Here is a 23,305-nt window from a genome sequence, read left to right on the forward strand (position 1 = left end):
CATGTGAACCACATCTAAACAATGTAAATATACTAATTAATTTCAAATTGTAAATTTAATGCATCCTGAGAGTGTTTCTTCAGTCCAGAAACAGTTTAAATTGTCTAAATAAGACCATGAGTTATGTTGAAAACATGTTGAACTTGTTTTTAACCTTGTACGAAGGATCCATTAATGTCTATATCGGACGTGCAGAACACATCACAAAAAGATGTCATGAAAACTTTCATTCCAGCCCCTCAGTGGATCAGCCCCAACAGACTTTTGTGACAAAAACAATATCTAAAGTATAAAATGTAAGGGTTGACAGACTGCCCCACTGAAGCAAACACTGATCTCCATAATGGTGACTTATAATTTTGATTTTTCACTTTCAGTGATTCTACTTGTTAACATCAGGTGTCTTCAATGTTGGTCAATCATTGCTCAATTAATCACTTAATTATCTAATTAACTTTAACACTGCTTCAGAGTTAATGTAACACTCTTGAGTGTGGAGTCATATAAACTCCCAGGAGAGTTAATTTAACACTGGAGTTTTTGCTGTGTACTGTATCCTTTCAAATGGCCACACTGTTGTCCACATTTCTGGGGCTCAGATAGGTGTAGGGAAGCTCCAGCTTCTTGTTCCGCTCCTCGATGAGATCGGCCAACTTCCCCAGATCCTTTTGGAAATCTTCAATGAGCTTGCAGGGGACCTCTTCATCATACAAATGTTCTGGGAAATTTCCCAGAGGGTACTACGGACAGGGCATCAAGATTGTAATCGTAAATAACGTTGATAAGAAACAAGTTTATAACAATGTTTAACACACTTCTAATGACAGCACTAATATTCTGCAAGAGCCCACTATGCTTACAGTTTGCTAAATCTCCTTTGTATTGTAACAGTCAGGTAATGCAAACTTGAGGAATGAAAGCAGTGTAAGCAAGCCATTGTCATCCAGAGTAATGTGATGGCATACGCAAGAACAATATTCCCATTTTTCACAGCAAAATTGAATTTCAGTCTTTCAACATGCCCTGATGATATGAAAACTCACATGGTCTGCAGAGTCCTTGCTCAGCAGTGACAGCACAGCCATCCCGTTCACCGTCGTGCCCACATCAGGTAGGGTCTCCATGATGGTGCGCTCAGTGGTCTGGCCTTTCTCTTTGGGAGGGGGCTGTCTGAGGGCAGCGGGGTAGTTAGGCATCCAGCCGCCGAAGTCAAACTGAGGAAAAGAATGGGTGAGAATTGTGATATATACGCCAAACAGGGCTCATAATTAACATTACTTAGGCCATAGAACGTGTTTTTCTTGTCGTCATGGGCTACTTGCTCTATGGCAGTGGTTGTCAAACTTTTTTTAGTCAAGCCCCCCTTGAACACTTGACAAGTCAACGGTCTTAAGGAGAACGATTCAGTGGAATTGACGATCGTTGCTGATTTATCAATGCGGACCGCCAGCCACTATTCACGCACTTGAACGCTGCTGTAACGACTGTTTTCTGTTTGCCTGCATCCACTTTAAAGCAGAGTCTGCAATGATGGGTGTGTGAAAGGTCGGATATTTGAGCTCAATAGCCAATCAAATGAAAACCCTCCCCTCCATGCTGCTGAAGCTTGATTGGCTGGAATGGTTTATGGCTCGGTCCAAACCCCACTATGTTTGTTTCCCGTTCACAGAGCCAGGACAACAGGGTTTTTTTTTGAGCTTGAAAACTGAGGCCACATTTACACATAGCCGGGTATTTAGAGAAACGAAATATCTGCGTCTTCTTTCACCCCCAGCGGGGCATGAATGTCACTGTAGGTTGCAGCAGAGATTAAACAAAATCAAATTGCAGAAGTCTTTTAATTTAATTTCAAGGACAAACTCAAATCTTCACAAAACAGAATTTCATGAACAGGCACAAGCTCAGGGACAGAACAACCAACAAAACAAGACGTTAGAACTGACAACTGGATAGGACTCAACAGGCCTTAAGTCCACCACAAACAGAGGAACTAATGAGACTAATTAGTGTAAACAATGAGTGACGTAGACGCGCAAGCGATCACTTCCGTCGGAATGTTGAACACAGTTCAGTTGGACATTGGATAACTGATTCAGATCAGTTGGACATGGCTGTGTTACAGGAGGTAAAAACGATATAAATACTGTTTGTTTTCTCACACAAACCGCTTGTTTCGTGTCTCTGGCCATCAATGTGAACTTACATTTACGAGTCATTAAATCATGTTTAATTTGGACTTCTCTGTGCATGCTCTTTGAGGTGGACCCCCTAAACCTGCATTATATGACTGACAGACAAGAACGGTTTGACCGAAAAATGTCAAAATTGAAAATACTGTGGAAACAAAAACACCTACATCTTGGATGCCCTTGAGGGAAGATAAAACATATCAAAAATTAATTTCAAAGTGAACTATCCCTTTAAGGAGGAAACAGTTAATGGGCTGGTTTACAAGGGATAATAATACACATCTCACTAAAGCAGTACTTATGGGAAAGAGTATGGGAAAAATTTGACAGATTGGAAATGATATAGCCAAAGAATTAGAGGTGTATAATTTGAGAATGAGTCCCACGATAGTTTATCCAGAGGTTGCTCCATGGAAGATAGTTTGGCCTGTGTCACAGGAATAAAGGAAGGCTCAGGAGGAAATTAATTTAGATCGAGTGTTCAAAAATCGGTTATTGGAAAAATATAATGCATATATCCAGGTTTATGGAGATGGAGCTAGGAATCCAGAGACAGAAGCAACAGGATTGGGGTGGTGATACCAGATAAAGGAACAGGAATCAATAGGAGAACATCTAATAAATTAGGGGTTTATACAGTGGAATTGCTTGCAATATTAATTGCATTACAATGGGTAGAAAGGACGGGACAGAACAAAGTATTGCTATGCTCAGATTCATCATCAGTTTTGACAAGCCTAAGGTCATTCAAATCCAAAAGTCATCGTAACAAGAATAGTTAACCAAGGTACACAGGTAAAGTTTACATGGGTGACAGGACATGTAGGGATAATGGGGAATGAAATGGCAGATCAATTAGCAAAAAGGGCATTAACAAAAGGAAATTTTGCAAAGCAGAAGTGTGATATGGGAGAAAACAAATCAAAAGTGGCAAGAAAGGTGGGATAGAGAGGGGAAAGGGAGACACTTATTTCAAATTCAGATGAAAGTTAAAGAGACGAGGGTTGGAAGTGGAAATAGGAGAGAAGAAATTGTGATATCTAGGTTAAGATTGGGACATTGTTTCTTAAATAAAACACTTAAAGAGCATATTGCAGGTTCTGAAAAAAAAATCTAAATGAATAGATAACCTTGTATGAAAAAAAACATGAAAAGTTCATGCAAGATTTAAAATGTTTTAAAACAACTTAAGGGCACTAATTTAGTAGATAAAGTGAGTGTTTCTAGGACTGCTCATAAAAACGTCGCACCATTTTACGTCACGCTAGGGAGCCTCGGCTCAGCGCGGAGTCGGATGGTGTTTAGTCAGAGCGGTCGTCAGTTGGCTAAAACACACGTAAGCAGGTCTTAATACAGTATGTAGTGAATAAACACCCAATCTGGCAACACCAGCCAGCAGCCGCCGTGGACAAAGCAGCGAGCGAGGAGGCGTGAGGTGTCGTATGATCATTTAAACGGATTTTATGACGAGGTCGGTGAGGATCTTACATTTCTGTGCAAACTGCCCGTCGATAAAATAATTGTTGTCTGTGGTTGTATAGCTATGGGCTGTGGCAATAATAATAAAAAAGCCATATGGAAAAAAAGAACTGTAAATGAACTAGTTCATTTTTTGAAGTATGAACTGAACTATGTGTGAACTGAACTTTGAACTAGTTCATGGAGAAATTGAACTTTCCCAACACTGGCTTTCGGTAGTTTTTGTATTTTAATTTATCATCGTCATGGTAAATTATTGTGTTTGTGGAGGTTGCAAAAACTCTGTCAGTGCTGTCAGGACTTCAAGATCGAGTCCACAAGTTTCCATTACAAGAAAAGGGACGGTGCTATAGCCTATCTTTCGTTCCTGGTGCGGTTTGTGCAGGTGAAGAGACGGGATTTCTCTTCCGCATCGGCTTCGGAAAACGCGGTCGTGTGTAGCATTCACTTCAGATCAAATGATTATTATCCCGGCGATATGATGGAGTTCAACATGGGATGCCGAAGCAAGAATATCGATCGTCTTATACTGTACCAATTGCATCAAATAGTGTGATATAGGTAACTTAGTCATGCCCTAAATAGAGGCAACTTGTACTGTAATTGAAAAGCAAAACTGGTTGTTTAAACACTCAAATCTTTAATTTTATAACCAGGGGTGTAAAGTAACAAATTACAAATACCTGACGTTTCTGTAATTAAGTAGTTTTTTTCAGAAATTGTACTTTTTTGAGTAAGTTTAAAATTGTGTAATTTTACTTTTACTTGAGTACATTTTAAGTGATGTATCGGTACTTTTTCTCCGCTATTTCCTTCTGTTTGTGGCCGTTACTCGTTACATGCTTGTTTTAATTTTATTTTTATCCATCAACGTGATTGGATCGAGTAACGTTAATCGGTCTCGTGACTGTCATCAATTCAAATTAAGCATTCCCGCTGTTACTCGTGACTGCTGTGGAAGTGCATTCATCACGCATCAATTCAATCCAGATATTACACGCAGGATTGAAATGGTGGCTACAAAGAAATATCTAATGTTGATTTTGGTCAATCTGACGGTCGTCGTTGACGTCATACTGCAGGACTGAGAGTCAAGTCTCATGACGCCGCCAGAATTTCAAAGGAGGTAAACTGTGATCGCAGCGGTCTTTAATCGGCTGTCGGTGAGCATGTCAAACTAACGATCAAAGACTTCAGAATTTAGCCAAAGATCAGACGAATGTTTTAGGATTTGCTAAATTTGTCCCAGACGTCCGAATCGTGGCCAGAATCCCACAGTGTGCGGCACTAGAACAAAACTATACACATGACTCAAAACATGAACATGTGACCCTGAACGGACAGCTAGAGGAATGCGTGGAGCAATTCGCTGGATTTGAGGAAAAGTGTATGCGATTAGGACCACGGACTGAGGCTTTAATGGCTCTGTGTGATTGGAATTGAATTGATTTAACTGACCTGTCCATTGTTCACAGCGGCATGTTGGGCTGATGCAGTGAAGATCACCATGGTGACAAACTTGATCAGCTCTTTCAATGTCTGAAAAGATGATGGTATTCCTGGGAAGAAGAGTGTAAGTCGGTTTCTCAGTGAGGAACTCAGTTCGGGATGTTTCTACATGTGCGCGCACACACACACACACACACACATGGAAAGTAGAGCCATAAACTAAACTAATTTTGGCTATTGACCTGGTTAAATTATTTTGCATAAAACAGTGAATTACAGTGGGGTTTATAAAAGAGGTTGTTCCTCAAAGCAAATATGTCTATCTTATGCTGTGCAAATACTGAGTTTTTACTGAACACACACACAAAGAAAATAAACCTTTGTTGGATTATATGTCCTAAAATGGCAACAATTCCGTTGGAAATGCATTCTCATTGGTCTAGACACATTTGTATTCCACCAGAAATCACTCGTGCAGCATTTCCACCTGCAACAGTCCTGACAACGGATTGATAACAGACCTGAGGAATCTCTTCCCAGGAAGCCTTTGGTGAATATCTCACTGATCCAGCTCTGCAGCTCTGTGTCCTTCTGCACGTTTACATCATGTTGATAGTAGTGGGACAAGAGCGCTGCAACAAACCTGTAAGCAACCTCACAGTCAGATGTTTCCCAGGTTCACATATTAACAGCTTTACTTGTTTGCATTTATTTCTTAAGCCGGAATTTATTCAAAGCAACACAGTACATGTGTTGAGCACAGTACATGTGTTGTACATGTACAGCATGTGTTTACTGAACCATGAACCTGTATAATTGACACTGTATTTGTTGAAATATGAATCAGAAATTGCACCAGGATGTATTAGTTCAGCCCTAAAAACTGGATGTATTGTGTAATACACACAGAGAGAGAGAGAGAGAGAGAGAGAGAGAGAGAGAGAGAGAGAGAGAGTAGAAAGCATACACTCACCTGAAGGATTTTAGGAACACCTGTTTAATTTCTCATTAGTGCAAATATCTAATCAACTAATCTCATGGCAGTTTCTTCAATGCATTTAGGGGTGTGGTCCTGGTCAAGACAATCTCCTGAACTCCAGACTGAATGTCAGATTGGGAAAGAAAGGGGATTTAAGCAGTTTTGAGCGTGGCATGGCTGTTGGTGTCTGAGTATTTCACAATCTGCTCAGTTACTGGGATTTTCACACACAACCATTTCTAGGGTTTACAAAGAATGGAGTGAAAAGGGAAAAACATCCAGTATGGGTCAGTCCTGTGGGCCAAAATGCCTTGTTGATGCCAGAGGTCAGAGGAGAATGGGCCGACTGATTCAAGCTGATAGAAGAGCAACTTTGACACTGAAATAACCACTCGTTACAACCGAGGTATGCAGTGAAGCATTTGTGAAGAAGACACAACACACACAACCTTGAGGCGGATGGGCTACAACAGCAGAAGACCCCACCGGGTACCACTCATCTCCACTACAAATAGGAGAAAGAGGCCACAATTTGCAAGATTGGACAGTTGAAGACTGGAAAAATGTCGCCTGGTCTGATGAGTCTCGATTTCAGATGGTAGTCAGAATTTGGCGTAAACAGAATGAGAACATGGATCATCATGCCTTGTTCCCACTGTGCAGGCTCGTGGTGGTGGTGTAATGGTGTGGGGGATGTTTTCTTAGCACACTTTAGGCCCCTAATGGCTCGTTTCCACTGAGTGGTACGGTACCGTACAGTTCGGTTTGGTATGCAATTATTTGCGTTTCCACTGTCAAAAGTTGTGAATGGTACCAAAAAGCCGAACCGTACCGTACCACTTTTTGGGTACCCTTCCGTTGGGGTACCTAGCACAGTGAAAGGGTACTAAAAGGTGGAGCTAGACTCACTGCAGAACGCTGATTGGTGGACAGAGTATCGTCACTCGTGCGTGCCACAAGGGCATTAAAGCATACAGTTGAAATATAATACTATTGTTATTGTGTCACGAAATGTGGTTTTAATAGGTTTTCAGGCGAGACAGTAAATCTGGCTTAAAAGCTCAAATCTGGTTTATTCATAGATTTATGATCATTTGAAGATCCATTCCAAGCGATCACCGGACGCTCGCGCTCGTGTCCCCCGCCTGGAACAGCCTTTCCTCGGCCATTCATTCTAATGTTTGCCACTGACTAGAGGTGGGCAGATCGATACTAATATCGATAATATCGATACCAACGTTGGTATCGGTATTGATCGATACCAACGTGAAAATATCGATACTTAAGTTTCAGTTTCTCTCGTTTTGCGACCTGACCGTGTTTGTCAAAATGCTGCTGCTGTCACAGAGCAGAGCAAGCTCTCAGTAATCCGTGCTGCTCTCGTCTCCCTCTCCTGTGTTGTACCGTCACGTGACTCACCATTAGCGCGCTCCAGGACTACCACCAGTCAGGCGCGCGCGGCCGCGCATTTCTAGTCTACAGCAGCACAATCAGAGACGAACTTGTGACTTTGTTTAAGAAAAAAATCCTGAAAAGAAGTGCACTAAACAAGAGAAACATTTTTTGTTAACATGCTACTTGAAAAGAAAATTTGTTTTTACAAATTTGTTGTATTTTTTATATTTGTGAAGTAATAATTTTGTAACTTTGTTTAAATAAAACAAAAGTAACCAAAAGTTGTTTCTGAACAAAAGCTTTGATTTTTTAAACTGATTTTAACTGATTAATAACCCAAAATGCAAATCACAAAAACAAAAGTCATGAAAATTCATTTAGATTTAGGTTGAAGAGGCATCCTTAATTATTAAAAAGTATCGGTATTGGTATTGGTATCGGTATCGGCGATACTGGCCCTGTATTTACTTGGTATCGGATCGATACCAAATCTAGCGGTATCGCACACCTCTACCGCTGACTCTGACGTCTGTGTGGTGATTAAACATGAGATATAAACATGAGATATTCGTCTTGTACAGACCTAACAGGCGATCTTTGGTCTCGTGAATCTATAATTCGTTCCCTGGCCAATAGTTTGGGCGGAAGGATCAGTGAAGTTTCATGTATTTGAGCGCTGAATTTGTATATTTGACTGAATTGTTTGCTTTATGTTATTAAAGCTTTACTGTATCTTTATTACAAGATCATCTGTAATGTTTATTGCAATATTTGTAGGGCCTACCAATGCAATATGCAATACATTACATATTGCCTGGAATATGTTTAATTTTGTAAAATTTAAACGAAAAGAGTCAGGGTTGTGTTTTATATTTAGCTTTGTTATAAATATAACGTTACATACATGCATTGAATAATCAATAGGTTATGCGTTGCCTGAACCACATTTGAGTGCTTATAATGTTTAAAATGTATTTAAATTAAATCGAAAAGAAGCAGAGTGGTGTTTTAAAACATATTAAGTTTTGTTGTTGCCTCAAATGTACATACAGAGATAACCGGAGTAGCAGCGCGAGCTGAGAAGTGCATTCAAGAACGTGCGGTTCCATTAGCAGAATTAACGTTACTGGACTCGCATCCTCGGGAGTCATTCTCCTGAGTCGGGCTTAGCGTAGGCTACTTGGTATTGAGAAACGCCTAATGCCAGCGCTTGTTTCCTGTGACAAACATGCCGAGAAGCAAGAACAAGATCTGCTATATGTCATCCATTGTTGTTTACTATGTCGCTTTCTTCACGCGAGAATGACGTCGATCGCTTCTTTCCAGCAAACACCACGCCTATCAAGTAAGGGTACTGTTGGCAGTGGAAACACAAGCCTGATCATGGTGTACCGACCCGTACTGTACTGTACCGTACCGCACCCCTCAGTGGAAATGAGCCATTAGTGCCAACTGGGCATCGTTTAAATGCCACGGCCTACCTGAGCATTGTTTCTGACCATGTCCATCCCTTTATGGCCACCATGTCCCCATCCTCTGATGGCTACTTCCAGCAGGATAATGCACCATGTCACAAAGCTGGAATCATTTCAAATTGGTTTCTTGAACATGTCAATGAGTTGACTGTAGTAAAATGGCCCCCACAGTCACCAGATCTCAATCCAATAGAGCATCTTTGGGATGTGGTGGAACGGGAGCTTCGTGCCCTGGATGAACATCCCACAAATCTCCATCAACTGCAAGATGCTATCCTATCAATATGGGCCAACATTTCTAAAGAATGCTTTCCGAAGGCGAAAGTGGCCAAACAGTGTTAGTATGGTGTTTCTAATAATCCTTCAGGTGAGTGTAATGCCTATCAATTAAACACTAGACTAAACTCTACTGGTTGTCATACTTGTTGATGAAATGCCACAGTTTCATCCCATCATCTCTGTAGTAGTAGTTTGGCACAGTCTCCAGGCCTCTCTCTGAGATGTTATCAGGAAGACAGAGGGCGCTGTAGGTCAGGGAGGCAGTGGCACGCTTCAGCAACTTCTCCAATGACTCTCCACCTACTCCTGCATACTACGAGTGGTAGAACGGAGAGAAGACGCGACATAAAGTTAGGGCAAAGGCTACTGTATAAGCAAAGTTCTGTCATCACAAATCCCATTATAATTTCCTCAGCATTTAAATACAAAAATATTAGTTAAAATTTAGTAAAAGCAATCTAGCAATGTATTGAAGACGTCAGAGCCATTCATATATTTATTTATGTATATATTTTTTTTACCAATCTTACAAGATATTTTTGCACGTATTCATTTTAGACTGATCCTTTAGTGCCTCTTTTAACCATTGAATGTGCACACCTTTGTAATGGCCCCATCCTTGGATATCAGCTGATTCCGGGCCATGATGTTGATCTGGAGCGTGTATCGGATATGGGGAAAGAGGAGCTGCAGAAGGAAAAGTAAGAAAGACATTTGTATTCACTGCCTTCACATTCTTTGAAGATATATGAATAACGAATGAATTTTAATTTCTTGTCTGTGAGTGCGTGCGCTATTGCACCTGTGTGTGTGTAATTGAACCCGCAAGCCTTCTTTTGTATGCGACTCCCTGAATTCCACTCCAGTTATTTTTACACAAATTACAGAACGATTCCATTTCTGGAGAGAATTGTTAGAGGGAGGTGACTGGGTTTGAGTGAGACATTACTTGTGTGCCTAATGTTCTGTGTAGTCTGTGTCCACAAGCTATAGATGAGCCAGTCCTACCCTATCTCACGACCAATTCGTACGAGTGATTAAAAAGTGGCTAATTCGTACTAATTCGTACGACCTCACTCGTACGAATTCATACGATTTATCTAAACCCACGTGACTGTTATGTTTAGGGGCGGGGTCAGGGGTAGGTCATTCGTACGAATTCATACGAAATGGCCAATTCGTAAAATATGTACGATTTAGCAAAAATCGTACTAATTTGTACGACTGAGGTCGTATGAATTGTTACGAATTAGCCACGAATTAGCCACCTCGTAAAATTCGTACGAATTCCCGTGAGATCGGGTTGGCCAGTCCCTCTCTCCAAAAGGCCAATTATGAAGGATGGCCTTTTTCACTTGGTAACAATAGATACGATAGGTCAAATAGACACAGCTGTGACCACACACTACACCTGAAAACTCCCCTGCCGTCAAATAGTATAGAAGTGCCATACATTATTGAACTCGCTATCATTCTCTCTCTCTGTGGGTGTGGATGTGGCATCTCTGGAGCACGCCACTGTTGTAGCCCTCATCCTTCACACACGTCAAACCGCCTCATGCGCGGCAGATTCAATACCTTGTGGAGAGGGTGTGGCGAGGGGAGATTGCGCAGCGTGGCCACGGTGAACACCTCCGCCAGCAGGTGAGTCCTCAGCAGGTGAAAGTCCACCTCGTGAACGCCAAACTCTGCGCTTCGGACGAAGATCTTGGCCAGTTTCCAGTCAGCCTTTGAATCCGTCGGGAGGAAGATGGGATTGTCTTTGCCGGGCTTCTGCCGTAACTGTGGAGATTACATTTGAACATCCGTGAAAATGCTACAAATGGTTTCTGAGGGAATCTCTGCAATTTTTTTTCTCCCTTTTTATGAAATGAGAAAGGATTTCCACGACATCTGTCGTAATTACTCTATAAAGACATTGACATCATTCAGACGTTTGCCTACTCTTCAGTTGTACATTATATATCACATTTTATTCTTTGTAATAATTTGGTTGTTTACCTCATCTTTCGAGATTTATTCATCTGTGTTTAATTTAATAAAGACTGAGCAGGTAGTTGTGTTTCAGTCTGGGATATGTCACTTCTTGAGCATTTCCCAGCTGAAGCCAATTCGAATCTCTCTACAAGCTCAAGGAGCGACGTCCCATTCAGCGTGATGTCTTGTGTTCTCCCTCAAAGAGCCGAGGTTTTATTCGTAATGTATTTCTGCTTGTAGATCCGCACCTGAATGGCGATGGGCAGCATCATCCCTTGAGGGTTGCAGTACAGCAGGACCAGGGGAGCCGTGAGATACTGCTGTCTGCCACTGACCACATTGCCCACCAGCTCATCCAGCATCTTATAGTCAGACAGGAAGATGTTCCCGTTCTGGGTGTGGGTGCAGATCACACCAAATATGAAGACACACACGAAATTAGACAAAACCAAAGCAAACCAGACCCAGTCTTTCCAAATCATTGCCAGTAGCAAGAAAGCGTACCTCCATCTCCTGCTCCAAGCTGCTGCCTCCTAGGGAGCCTTTGACCATGTCGTCTGTGACGGGGAAGTTCTTGGGCAGAGTTGAGCAGAGCTGGATCATCATGGGATTGAGGCCATTCAGAAACTGGTAGCCAAAGAACTCGTCCTCATCCCAGTGCTCCTGACAGTATTCTGCAAAGCATGCCGTGTCAGAACATATCCCTTACAGAACCGAAATATATTTCCCATGTGTGAATGGTTTAACAGTACATTTGAAAAAATTCAGAAAAATATATTGTGTTTATATGTTACAATCTATTGAATTATACATAAGGTATTTGCTGCTTTTCATGTATTGAAAAATATGTGGCAGTATATTTACTAATATATCATAATGTATGTAACTTTATATTCAGTAATACACTTCATAATATATAGATGTATACATGATTAGCTATGGCACTGCAGATATTTTATTTACTTACTCAAGCACCACATAAACACACGTATATAGAGATACTCGGATATACCAGAAAACCTTTTAAATTAAAAAAGGAAACACTAGCATATCTCGGCCCTATACTAATATTGAGCAAAACAGATTAAAATAACACTTGATTTTAACATTTGCTCTCCTTTAACAGTCAGAAGCAAAGCATGCTGGGAACTAGAAGTCTGATGTAACTCATTCCGTGACTGTGTGTGAACATATATATTTGTGTGCCATTCACATTGAACATACATTTACAATTTTTTGGGAACATGTATGTGCAATACATGTACACATAAAGGCCAAAACCTTGTGAATGTTATTGCTGTTTTTGTCTCTATTTATAAATATTTTATATTCATGAATAGCCATAAATGGTCAATGTATAAATTGCAGTATATTGGAAAAGATGAGCACTAGTTTCCCATATATGGAAACGTATTATGTAATTTATTGCATTACATTTTGCAATATATTCCCATATATTTTTACTCTGTAAGGGATGATATAGTATAGACAGTACTTTATTTGCCATACAGTAATTTTGAGCAGTTTTTTCATTTAAGAGGAGTACCAATGGTTTCCGATCTTTTGTCACAAAGAATTGGTTCCAGTTGGCTGATGCTTTCCCATGAATCTCTGCAGTCAGCTAATCCAGTTAGCTTTAGAGGAACTAACCTGCACACACAGAATACACAGTGCAAACATTCATAGTGTAACAGCCTTGATATTCAACTAGTTGTGAGCATCTTTGTAGTTACTACTTTGGCCGTGTGGAAAGTGCACGTTTTCTGACACGTTTGTTCAAACACTATATACAATTTTCAACACTTGACGAGCTATAATCCTGGTTGTGGGCGCTCCGTTGCCGACAGTCTCTGCCTACGGTTTACCGATAACAACTGACTGGGTCATCTGACCAATCGCCGCAGATTCGCGTCACTCAAAGGAGGTGTTTGGGAAAATGAATCGTCGAACGAATCATTTGGGAGTCATTGATCAAATCAGTTAAAAATAAATGCATATTATAAGACAAATAAAGTGTTTTTTATCCTTGCATGCACGTTAAACCGTTTTTTTGGGAACTCCTGAAACAAAAATAGGAACATTTCAAATGCTATGATAGGGGCTCTTTAATGCAATTTTGAGACAAATAAATGTACATTTCTGGTCAGGATTTTGACCAAGGTCCTGAGCCGTTGCTGGGCGCCGTGTACACTCCTAGAGAATAAAGTGCTTCAACTTTAAATATGTGGCGCTGAGCTTCTCGTCAGGTGTGCTAGAAACCAGCATGTCAGTGAATAAAATATAGTATAAAGTAGGCCTATAGCTTGGGTGTCAATGAGTGACAAAAACAGGATTGTTGTTGTAACGTTATATAAATACCAGAACTGCTACCAGTGCAAGTCGGATATTACTACTGTTCTTATTATATAATAAAAATTCGCCAATATTTCTAATACACGAGTGTAAACTTTGCTCTGGCTCTTTTGAAAAAAATTGAAAAAGCACAAGAATCTGTCCCTGACTTCATCATACTCATTTTCTAATAAGAAAATGACAAGAAATAGAATAGAATAAGAATAATAGAATAGAATAATAAGAAAAGAAGCAGAGTGAAACTACACCGACGTGAACCTGCTGCTGCTGCCGATAATCTGGAAGAGGAAGCCAATATGGCAAAACCATGAATACGCCTACTGAATATATTGCTTGTCATTCAAATAAGAAATAGAGTTGACACCAGTTCAGTTGTTTCCCTAAATTCTTAAGGTTGTGTTGTTGTAAAAACCCAATATTGGGTCCAGCAGACCCGTGAACTCTGAACAGTGTGTAACAAAGAGATGAACACTACAGGAGGGAGTAAAAATGACTTGGTCACTTACTGCTTTCTTGCAGAGAAGTAAAACTCGGATTCCTTTGAGAAAGAGAATCGGACTTCAGGTGGCAGAGAGATGGCACTGTCGCAATCGATAACTTGAGGCATGCCCTCAGCATACACACGCCACCTAGGAGTACAGTATTCAGCTGTATTTCAACACAAGGAACTTCACTTCTCTTTATCTTAATATAACGCAGACACTTGGCTGTCACACTCGACTTGTATAGGCAGGCGTGCTGTCCACCAACCTAAATAACTTCTGTTGCTCGTCCACCTCCCTCATCCTTAGTTTTTGGGCTATTGGGTTGGTGTCTTGGAACACAAGTGAAGCTGAAATACAAATGCCAACATTAATTTACAATCTAAATTTCAGTTTGGAAACACTTTTGAAAAAAAAAAAATGGAATCTATATTTTGTATATATATTAGGGTGACCAACTGTCCTGTTTTCAAATAACAATTTTCTATCCATACAGAGGAGGCATAACCTACTTTAAATGTATTGAAATTAATAAGGTATCTTTGAGTAAACTTCGAGTATCATTTGAGTAGGCCCATCTGTTTGCCAGGCCGAGTGTCCTGGTTTTTGGTAATCAAAATATGGTCACCCTAATACATGTATGTATGTATGTATATATATATATTTATCGTGTCTTGACTATACAACGATGACTTCTCAAATGTGCTTTATTAGTAGCATAATAAGTAATAGTAGCATTAGCCTATAGCTAATCTTCTGAGATACATAAAAAAGAACCATTTGAATGACAACTACATACGCAGTACATCTGCAAGCCATCAGCCATATGGAAAAGGTTTGCTAAAAACACCTGTGATTCCTTCCAACAGAATATTGAAAGGGACATATATGCTGCAAAATCCACATATATAAATTGCATAATATTAATATATTTTTGTCCTACACAAAAGCCATATAGATTTTCTTGATGTAAAAACATAGGAAAATAATGCTAATTTAATATTCATGTCCAGCATCTTAAAGTATACGACAATTCACCATGACGTCACAACAATAAAAGACGTTCTTCCGGGTGGCAAAAGCCGAAGCGTCCCTATGGCAACACTAGTAAATTGCATGGAGGGAGACACACCGCCGGCAGAAGCCTAATCTACATTTCAACAGTTGATTCAAGAACAGACGTGGTGGAAATTCAGACATAGTTAACATGATCATTAAAGCTTAGATTTTTTTGATCTAGAGACGTGCACTCCCAACGCACTAGACCGCGGCGCGGGACTAGATCTGATGGCCGAGTGCGGGCGGTAATGCACTCTGTGTGTGCGGATTGCAGGAGAATAAAACGATTCGCGGGACTCCCGCCAACTAGAAATATCTATGAATAAAACAAATAAAAACTAATACATTTGTATTCATCTGTTGCAGAAAAGCAACAAGAACAACTAAAACAAAATAGAAATGACTTAACAGTTACATGGCAGAGTTTAATTTTATAACGTGACTGCAGCGATGAGCGATGTAGCCAATCACAGACATATGTGTTGATTTATTGAACGCATTGGCCAATCAGAAGCATTTACGATGAAGAAGCATTTACTCACCGCTCAAAAGAAAGTAACATGGAAAGTAATAGAAATAACTAAGTTAGTTGAGAACGTCAGTTATATAACGACCCACGTATTAAAATGGTTGGATTTAAATCGGGCTCAGGCTCATAATTAGAAGACGACATGCACTTTTGACGACGTCCACTCGCTTTAACCTCCTCACCCACAGGTTCTGCTGGATAGATTTACTTTTTTCTGAAGGAAATCGATAAAAAAAACCTACACCTTTTGCTGTATATCTGGTGGCGCAACCCCAAACACAACATATTTTCGCCATAGATTCAACTTTGATCAACAACAATGATTTTAACTGTCTAACTGTTCAGTTGCCGGCTGGATCTCTTCAGTTAGTCAATGGAAGCCGCTCGCGTTCTGCCACCCGGAAGTATCGCGGTGCCTATTGTTTACAAACATTCTGAAATGCCCTATTAAGTTGACTTTTAAAACTCATCCTGATGTCATCCAAGATATCCATGTATCACTTAAATTTTTTATACTCAGAATGGACTTCAATGAAATGTTCAAAGAAGTTTCAAAAGTATATATATATATATATATATATATATATATATATATATTATTTTTAGTAATTTTTTAATTATTATTATTATTTTTTTAACGACCGTTCGTTTCGCTAGATTAGACCCTTATTTCTTGACTGGGATTGTGTCGAGACTTCGAAGCTACATTGAGACGGACATTTGAACCTTCTTTGAAAATTTGAATCTTTGGTTACCAGTCCATTCTGTGTAGAAAAATCCTAGAATGTTTTCCTCAAAAACCTTAATTTATTTTTAACTGAAGAAGTGAATTAATAGAATTGAGTGAATTAATAAAACAGTGAAGTTTACAAATAAGTGTAAGGCTCATAGACAGTAAAAGGGTAAGGCTGCAGTCAATCATGTCAATCATGCTCAATCATCAACATTTGATGAAACTTAATAGAAAACTATTTAAAACTGCACACACAAGCACACATTTAAATTACAAAAAAAAAAATATTAGAGTGTATTCTACAAGATACAGTTGAATATTTTACATATATCAATGGTTTTGTTTTAAATTCTGTATCATCAGATTTCATTTTCATTTGTGACAATTTCTGTAAACTTTATCACAGTAAGCCTACTAAGTTAGTACATCTACTATTCTTAACCTGAAAAGGATACTTAATGTATTAGAAAGATGATTGATGTGAAATAAGATGCAGAATTGTGATTATTTTTGTTTCATGGATTCAAATGTCTCTGTATTTTCCTTTAACGTTTTCTCAATAAAAAAAAAAAATATATATATATATATATATATATATATATATATATATATATATATATATATATATATATAATACTATTCTTAACCTAGTACAAACATAAAACTTTCCTTAAGTTATTCTTATGCATATCACCACCAGAGTTTGTCACATACAAAAATATATTCTAGCCAATTTTCAACATTTTATTCATTTGACGCAACTTTGTTAAATTGCTGCACCCTCTGATTGAAATAAACACTTTGATGAATTACATCCGGGGGAAAAAGCACAAGAAAAGAGAGAGGTGGATGTTAGAGTACCTATGGGGAAAAAGGAGGCAAAATCGATTTTAAAGAGGAAGTTAATAAATAAATGGCAAATTAGATGGGATAGTAGTAGCAAAGGGAGGTCATAGTATCACAAAGATAGTAGGGAGGGTAAACTGCCAGGGAGGAAATGGGAAAGAAGAGGTTTTGCTGTCTAGGTTATGGCACGGGGATGTGCAGGGTTAAACTCAACACTGGCAATTAGGGGATTATACATGAGACTGGATTATGTGATGAATGTGGTGTATCTGAAAAGGTTTGTCATGTATTATTTAGTTGTAGTAAATATAATATTTTTCGGGATGTGTTGAAGAATGGAGAGTGAAGAATGAGGATATTGTAGGAAAAGGTTTAATGGATAGACAGTTATATAGAGCATTCTTTACATTCATATATGATTCAGGTTTGGGATATAGATTATAATAAGTGTGTAATGTTGAACCTGCCATGGGAGATGAGTGTGGACGGAGGAGCTGAACACACAGCGCCGGATGAAGCCCAATGAAACCTCTATTGCAGGTATGATAGTGAATGTTGATGTATGTGGGATGATATAGACCATTTCACAAGATGTAAACAACACTGGTCCAGAAGCACTTCCTGTTTCAGTTTAACACTACATAAAAGCTGGGATAAAATACAACCAACAGAACATATAAAACTGAATCAAAAAGTTAAACAACATCTTTAAGATGTTTTCTTTACATGTGAAATAAAGAAAACAGTTACAAACTGAAGTTATCGAGCATCCTTAATCCTTCACCGGAAATAACGCCGTGCATAGAGCCCATTTTCTTTGATTCGCGATGCAAGCCATCCGATGAGGGAAAACGCATGGATTAAGTGTTTTATCGCATTTATATATGCATTGTATAACGTCTTATTGTTTTATAACAATGTGTATGTGCTGTGCGTGGCTAAACCGCTCTCAGGGGGGCACTTAATTCCGTCGACGACCTAGCCAGGATGGGTTTGTTTTTTAACAGGGAAACGGCGAAAGTAAGTGTTTTATCTAATTTACAACATGTATTTTATAATATATTGATTTATAGCGATATTTAGATGCTTTGTGCACTTAAACGAGCCGAATATTTTCTCTAAGGCGACCATCTTTGACTCAATACTGAGCTCAATACTAGCGTTAACAGGAAAAACACGGAAAAATGTTTTTAATCTAATCTACAACATGTATTTCATGGCATTATATTGTTTTGTAACAATATTTATGTGATGTGCGTGCTTAAACCTTTCTCACAGAGGCCTGCATCTTCTTTGACTCGCGACGCAGTGCAGACGTGGAGTGCTTTTAGCAGTAAAAACGAATAGTAAGTGTTTTAACTCATTACAATACGTGTTTTATATTGTTTATGACAATATTTGTGATGTGAAAATATTAAAAGTATGTATATTTATCCTCAAACTATCTTTTACTCTCGTTTACCAGAACACCTAGTGTAGTTAAATGAAAAACAGAAGAACAACGAGTGGGGGTTCAATCTTCAACTGGCTGGCAGGAGCTGCCACTGGCAGGTCACGTGACTGACTGGCAGCTGCCAGTGGTTGTCTGTCAGTCTGCCTTTGGCAAGTTTCAGAAACCATTGATTTTTGACAGTTTTTGTGTTTTGTGTTCCTCCCTTTATAGCTCATTTATTATGTATCTGTTGAAATTATTCGTTATTAGTAGTAGGATCCCAATTTAATAGTCAAATGGCCGTGATCAGACTGGCAGTTGGACTCATCCAGTCAGCCGCGGGTGATCAGCGAATATAACGCGTTGCCTGACACTCTCGCTGTAAGGAAATAAAAAAATTTCTTATTATGAATATAATGTCATGCCTTTATTCTTGTGTATGATTGGTGTTTTGGGTACTGTTGTCGCGATTAAACCAGTCAAATGGCCGTGATCCGACTGGCAGCTTACAGACGCTCATCCAGTCAGCCGAGTCTGAGACTGCGAGTCTAACGCGTTGCCTGACACTCTCGCTAAAAGGAAATCAATTGTTTTCTTATTATGAATATAATGTCATAATGTATAATGTGCCCACGGCCATTTGACTGGTTTAATCGGGATAAACGGCCCCAAAATACCAATCATACACAAGAATAAAGGCATGACATTATATTCATAATAAGAAAACAATTTATTTCCTTTTAGCGAGAGTGTCAGGCGACGCGTTAGACTCGCAGTCTCAGCCTCGGCTGACTGGATGAGCGTCTGCAAGCTGCCAGTCTGATCACGGCCATTTGACTATTAAATTGGGATCCTACTACTACTACTAATAATAATAATTTCAACAGATACATAATATATGAGCTATAAAGGGAGGAACACAAAAACTGTCAAAAATCAATGGTTTCTGAAACTAGACTGACAGACAACCACTGGCAGCTGCCAGTCAGCCACTGACAGGTCACGTGACCTGCCAGTGGCAGCTCCTGCCAGCCAGTTGAAGATTGAACCCCCACTGAGAACAACTCCACAGACTGCAGATCAGCAATGCACGTGAAATTGTCACTTTATTTCCTTTTTTGGAGGACCAAGTTTCTTAGAATGGGTAACTAATTCTTTTAGATTAAATATTTATGCAAAATGTACTTATCAGAATAACTTTTGATGTTGGGTGGTTATGCTTTCATGTATAAATGTAAGTTATTGATTTAGCTTTTTGTGTTTTCTAGGAGCATTTCTATGATGCACCGAGTGGCTAATGCTAACCAGGCTTGGTGTTTAAACGCAATGTTTGAGTGGTAGATAATAACCATATATCGTCAATATTATAATCTCAAGCTACCATAAATGAATCAGCAAAGTTAAACCTCGTTCTGCCTTTAACACGATCACGTTTCTCTTTTTGCTTTCGTCCGATAAAACCTTTGCTTTCTTGTTTTTCTGTGCTGCTTCGCCCATGAATATAAAATTTGGCTCGCACGTCCGATTTTAAGGAAGTGGTAGTGGAAGTGACGTATGTGCTGTACAGCAGTCGAATTTTGTAGTTGTCTTTGTTCGCGGGGTTACTACCCGAAACCCGAAGTTTAAAAGTACAAATTAAAAACGCTACAGGCCCCGTCGGGCTATGGCGGACGTGTCATTCAACCTATTGTAAGTCAATGTACCATCACAAGAGACTTGGAAATATATTATGAAGGTTGAAAAGTTACCTGGTGTTACTTTAAACCCACTGTTTGAATTTTGCCCTTTTTTTACTTTACAATGAACAGGATTCTACACTGTACAATTTCCAAATTTGCAAACTTCATATAAGTGATGTTGGTCATCTAAACATGAAATCTGTATGAAACACTTTTTATAACGAGTATAAAAATGACACAAAATGTGTATAAATCCTATATGACTTTAATTTGACTAGCATATGATTCAATAGGAGAACTTTAAATGATTAGTATATGACTTTAAGTTGTTTTCTAATAAAACCATATACCATTGCATATATGTTTGTCATTTAAAATTCATATGATTCAATATAAGAACTTTAAATGATGTATATGAATATTGTGTGTTTTCTACAAGTACCATACACCATTGCATACTTTTGTCATGTTCAACTCATATAAGACTTTTACAGTATTCGTATATGACGCAAAAATCCCCTATAAGTTGTATGTGTGCTATTTAGTATGAAAGGGGCCATAATTGGTCTGCTTTTTTTATAGGACATGTATTGGTCTTACATGAAACACGTAAGGTAATTCTGGCCAATTTAAGCAAGGAAGATGTATGGTTGCTGTATATGAACCATGCTGTTTTTTTTTCATATGGGACAGCCCAACAATCATAGCCATGTAATCTCTAGTCCTGACCCTGTGCAGGAGTTATACTGTATTTGAGCATCTGACACTCTGCAATATACAAAAGCGTGTGTGTGTGTGTGTGTGTGTGTGTGTGTGTGTACGCACATGCAGTATATTTGCAAGACATCACCACTGAACTTTCCATTACTCCGGTAAATGTGAATGGGGGCCATGACTTGAAATGGGAGTGCCTACCTTTAGCTGGTCTTAAAACGAGCCTCTCGTTCCAGTCCAGCCAGTTGTAGCACGGAAACAAAATCTCGTCTCCTTCTGGCGTGCTGATGGTGATCTTATCGCAGAACCACTGGTCGTAAAGAAGACCCATGAACGGCTTGGAGTGGAGCTTGACATCTATGAGCTCTCCCAGGGGCGCTTTACAGTCTATCTGAAATTCTTGCACCTAAACAGACGTATGTACAATGGCGTATTAGGGCCACTGTGTGTAAAACAATGAAATAATATGCAGTCGGGGGAGGGGGTTCAAATTCACAAAAGAAACTCCAGAGTTTACATGAAATTTTTTAAATTTTTTTTAATAAAAAATGAATTTTTTTTATCATTACAACTTTTATACTCACTCTTTCAATTATCGTTAAAGGGACACTTCACCCATTTGCATTAAGATTTCCATTGTTAGAAATAGGGCTGAACGATTTTGGAAAATAATCTAATTGCGATATTTTTATTTATTTATTTATTTTTTTAACCAATATTGCGATTGCGATTTAAAAAAAAAGTTATTTACCTTCTGTATTAATCGACAAAGACAAGCAATAAATCATTGTACTACAGTAGGGATGGGAATCTTTAGATGGCTCATGATCCGATCTACTTTTTTTCTTATTAATTAATCTTAATAACTCTTAAAATATGTATTTAATTACATGTGTAAAAACACATACTTTAAAAAAGCAAGAGTAACGTTATAACATCAAGCAAAGCCGCAAAACCTGTTCAATGAAGCCCGCGAATGTCCTTGTAGTTCGGTTCAATCCCGAACTTTATGAAATAACGTTACTATGTTTTGCGCTCCAAGGTTTGGCTGCATTTCACGTGTAGAATTATGTTTCAGAATCACGGCTGATGGCGTCATATTATATTAGCGCGCATTATCTGATTTCATTGTGCGAAATGATTTCCAGGTGGTGGCGTAGAGTGGAGCTCAACTCTAGTCTACCGTTGATGGGCGGAGTAGTGAGAGTGGCCTGCGGAGCTGAGCATTGCAATGCACTGTGGGGATTGTTGTCTACAATTCACAAGCACTAAAAAGTCATTTTCTGCCTTTTATCGGCCAAGAAGGACCCAAATTAGAAACTTATGATACTATTCTACTATATATATATATATATTCATGTCTCCACCAGTGGAATTACCCTTTAATACTGTTTTTTACTTACATAAACACTTAAGTCAATACTGTTAACTACTAAGGAAGATATGTTAACTAATCATTATGTAATAGAATTTTATGTTAAGTAACAGTTAGTCAATTAATATGAATTCTGTCATACCTCCTGAATAACTATTAATGATCTACTAATTAAGGTTCAAGAAAATAACTATGAAGTAACTACTAATGAACAGTCATACACAATAATCACTACATTAATCCATTTTTTTGCAGTGTAGTGGTAGATGAAGTACACAAATCAAGTACTTGAGTAAAATTACAGATTATATATATATAAAATATTACTCCCAATAAAGTGAGTTCATGAGTTAATATTCTGAGACGAGATGGCGCCGGTGCTGGCATGCCGTCTCTCTGTCCTCTCCTGTTTGTTTTTTATGATTGTTTTATTAAGAACATTGTTTATACACGACGCTACCTCCGCTCTGATCTATGATCGTTATACACTTTTAAATATTCAAAGCTCATATGAGAAATATTTTGAGGTTGGAAGAGGTGATTTGCGACCCCCAATTAAGCCACCGCTGATCATTCCCTCTTGGCTGAAACGTGAGCCCTGGCCTCCCCTGGAAAAGAAACGGCGCCGTCGGGGAAAGCGGGGAGGAAAGTTGGTGAAACTTAAAGCGTACCTGATCTCTCTCCCGAGAGTGCCCTGTCCAGCCGATGTGTTTCTGTGGGAGTGGAGTGGCGACCGGGTGCTGTGTCGGCGCTCGGGGGGAGCGATGCCGCGGTGGGTGCGGCCCGTCGGACTAACGGAGCCTGTGGGGACACGTTATGGAGCGAAGTATGTGCCTAAACCTCCCACACACACAAAACGTGTTTTACTCACACCCAATGATT

General features: G+C 39.1%; 1 protein-coding gene across 3 annotated transcripts in view; it reads right to left on the minus strand.

The window, feature by feature from the left end:
* Positions 1-535: 535 nt before the first annotated feature.
* The window catches only part of LOC120476342 (hydroperoxide isomerase ALOXE3), a 52,263-nt gene continuing 29,493 nt past the window's right edge, over positions 536-23,305 (minus strand). For 2 of the 3 annotated variants that reach the window (XM_089128978.1, XM_089128979.1), the window contains exons 3-15: positions 21,250-21,454; positions 14,325-14,406; positions 14,081-14,203; positions 12,769-12,872; positions 11,727-11,896; positions 11,471-11,614; positions 10,824-11,027; positions 9,846-9,932; positions 9,389-9,558; positions 5,639-5,760; positions 5,127-5,227; positions 1,044-1,214; positions 536-740 (exon numbers count right to left, since the gene is read on the minus strand). In XM_089128978.1, the coding sequence (XP_088985104.1) occupies positions 561-740; positions 1,044-1,214; positions 5,127-5,227; positions 5,639-5,760; positions 9,389-9,558; positions 9,846-9,932; positions 10,824-11,027; positions 11,471-11,614; positions 11,727-11,896; positions 12,769-12,872; positions 14,081-14,203; positions 14,325-14,406; positions 21,250-21,454 (1,863 nt within the window). In that variant the 3' untranslated portion in view covers positions 536-560. Of the gene's footprint in view, positions 741-1,043; positions 1,215-5,126; positions 5,228-5,638; positions 5,761-9,388; positions 9,559-9,845; positions 9,933-10,823; positions 11,028-11,470; positions 11,615-11,726; positions 11,897-12,768; positions 12,873-14,080; positions 14,204-14,324; positions 14,407-21,249; positions 21,455-23,094; positions 23,303-23,305 lie in introns of those variants that run through there. The other variant, XM_039667338.2, reaches the window with a different exon arrangement.

The sequence above is a fragment of the Pimephales promelas genome, chromosome 3 (genome assembly GCF_988280905.1).
Source record: "Pimephales promelas chromosome 3, fPimPro1.hap1.1, whole genome shotgun sequence".
Taxonomy (NCBI): domain Eukaryota; kingdom Metazoa; phylum Chordata; class Actinopteri; order Cypriniformes; family Leuciscidae; genus Pimephales; species Pimephales promelas.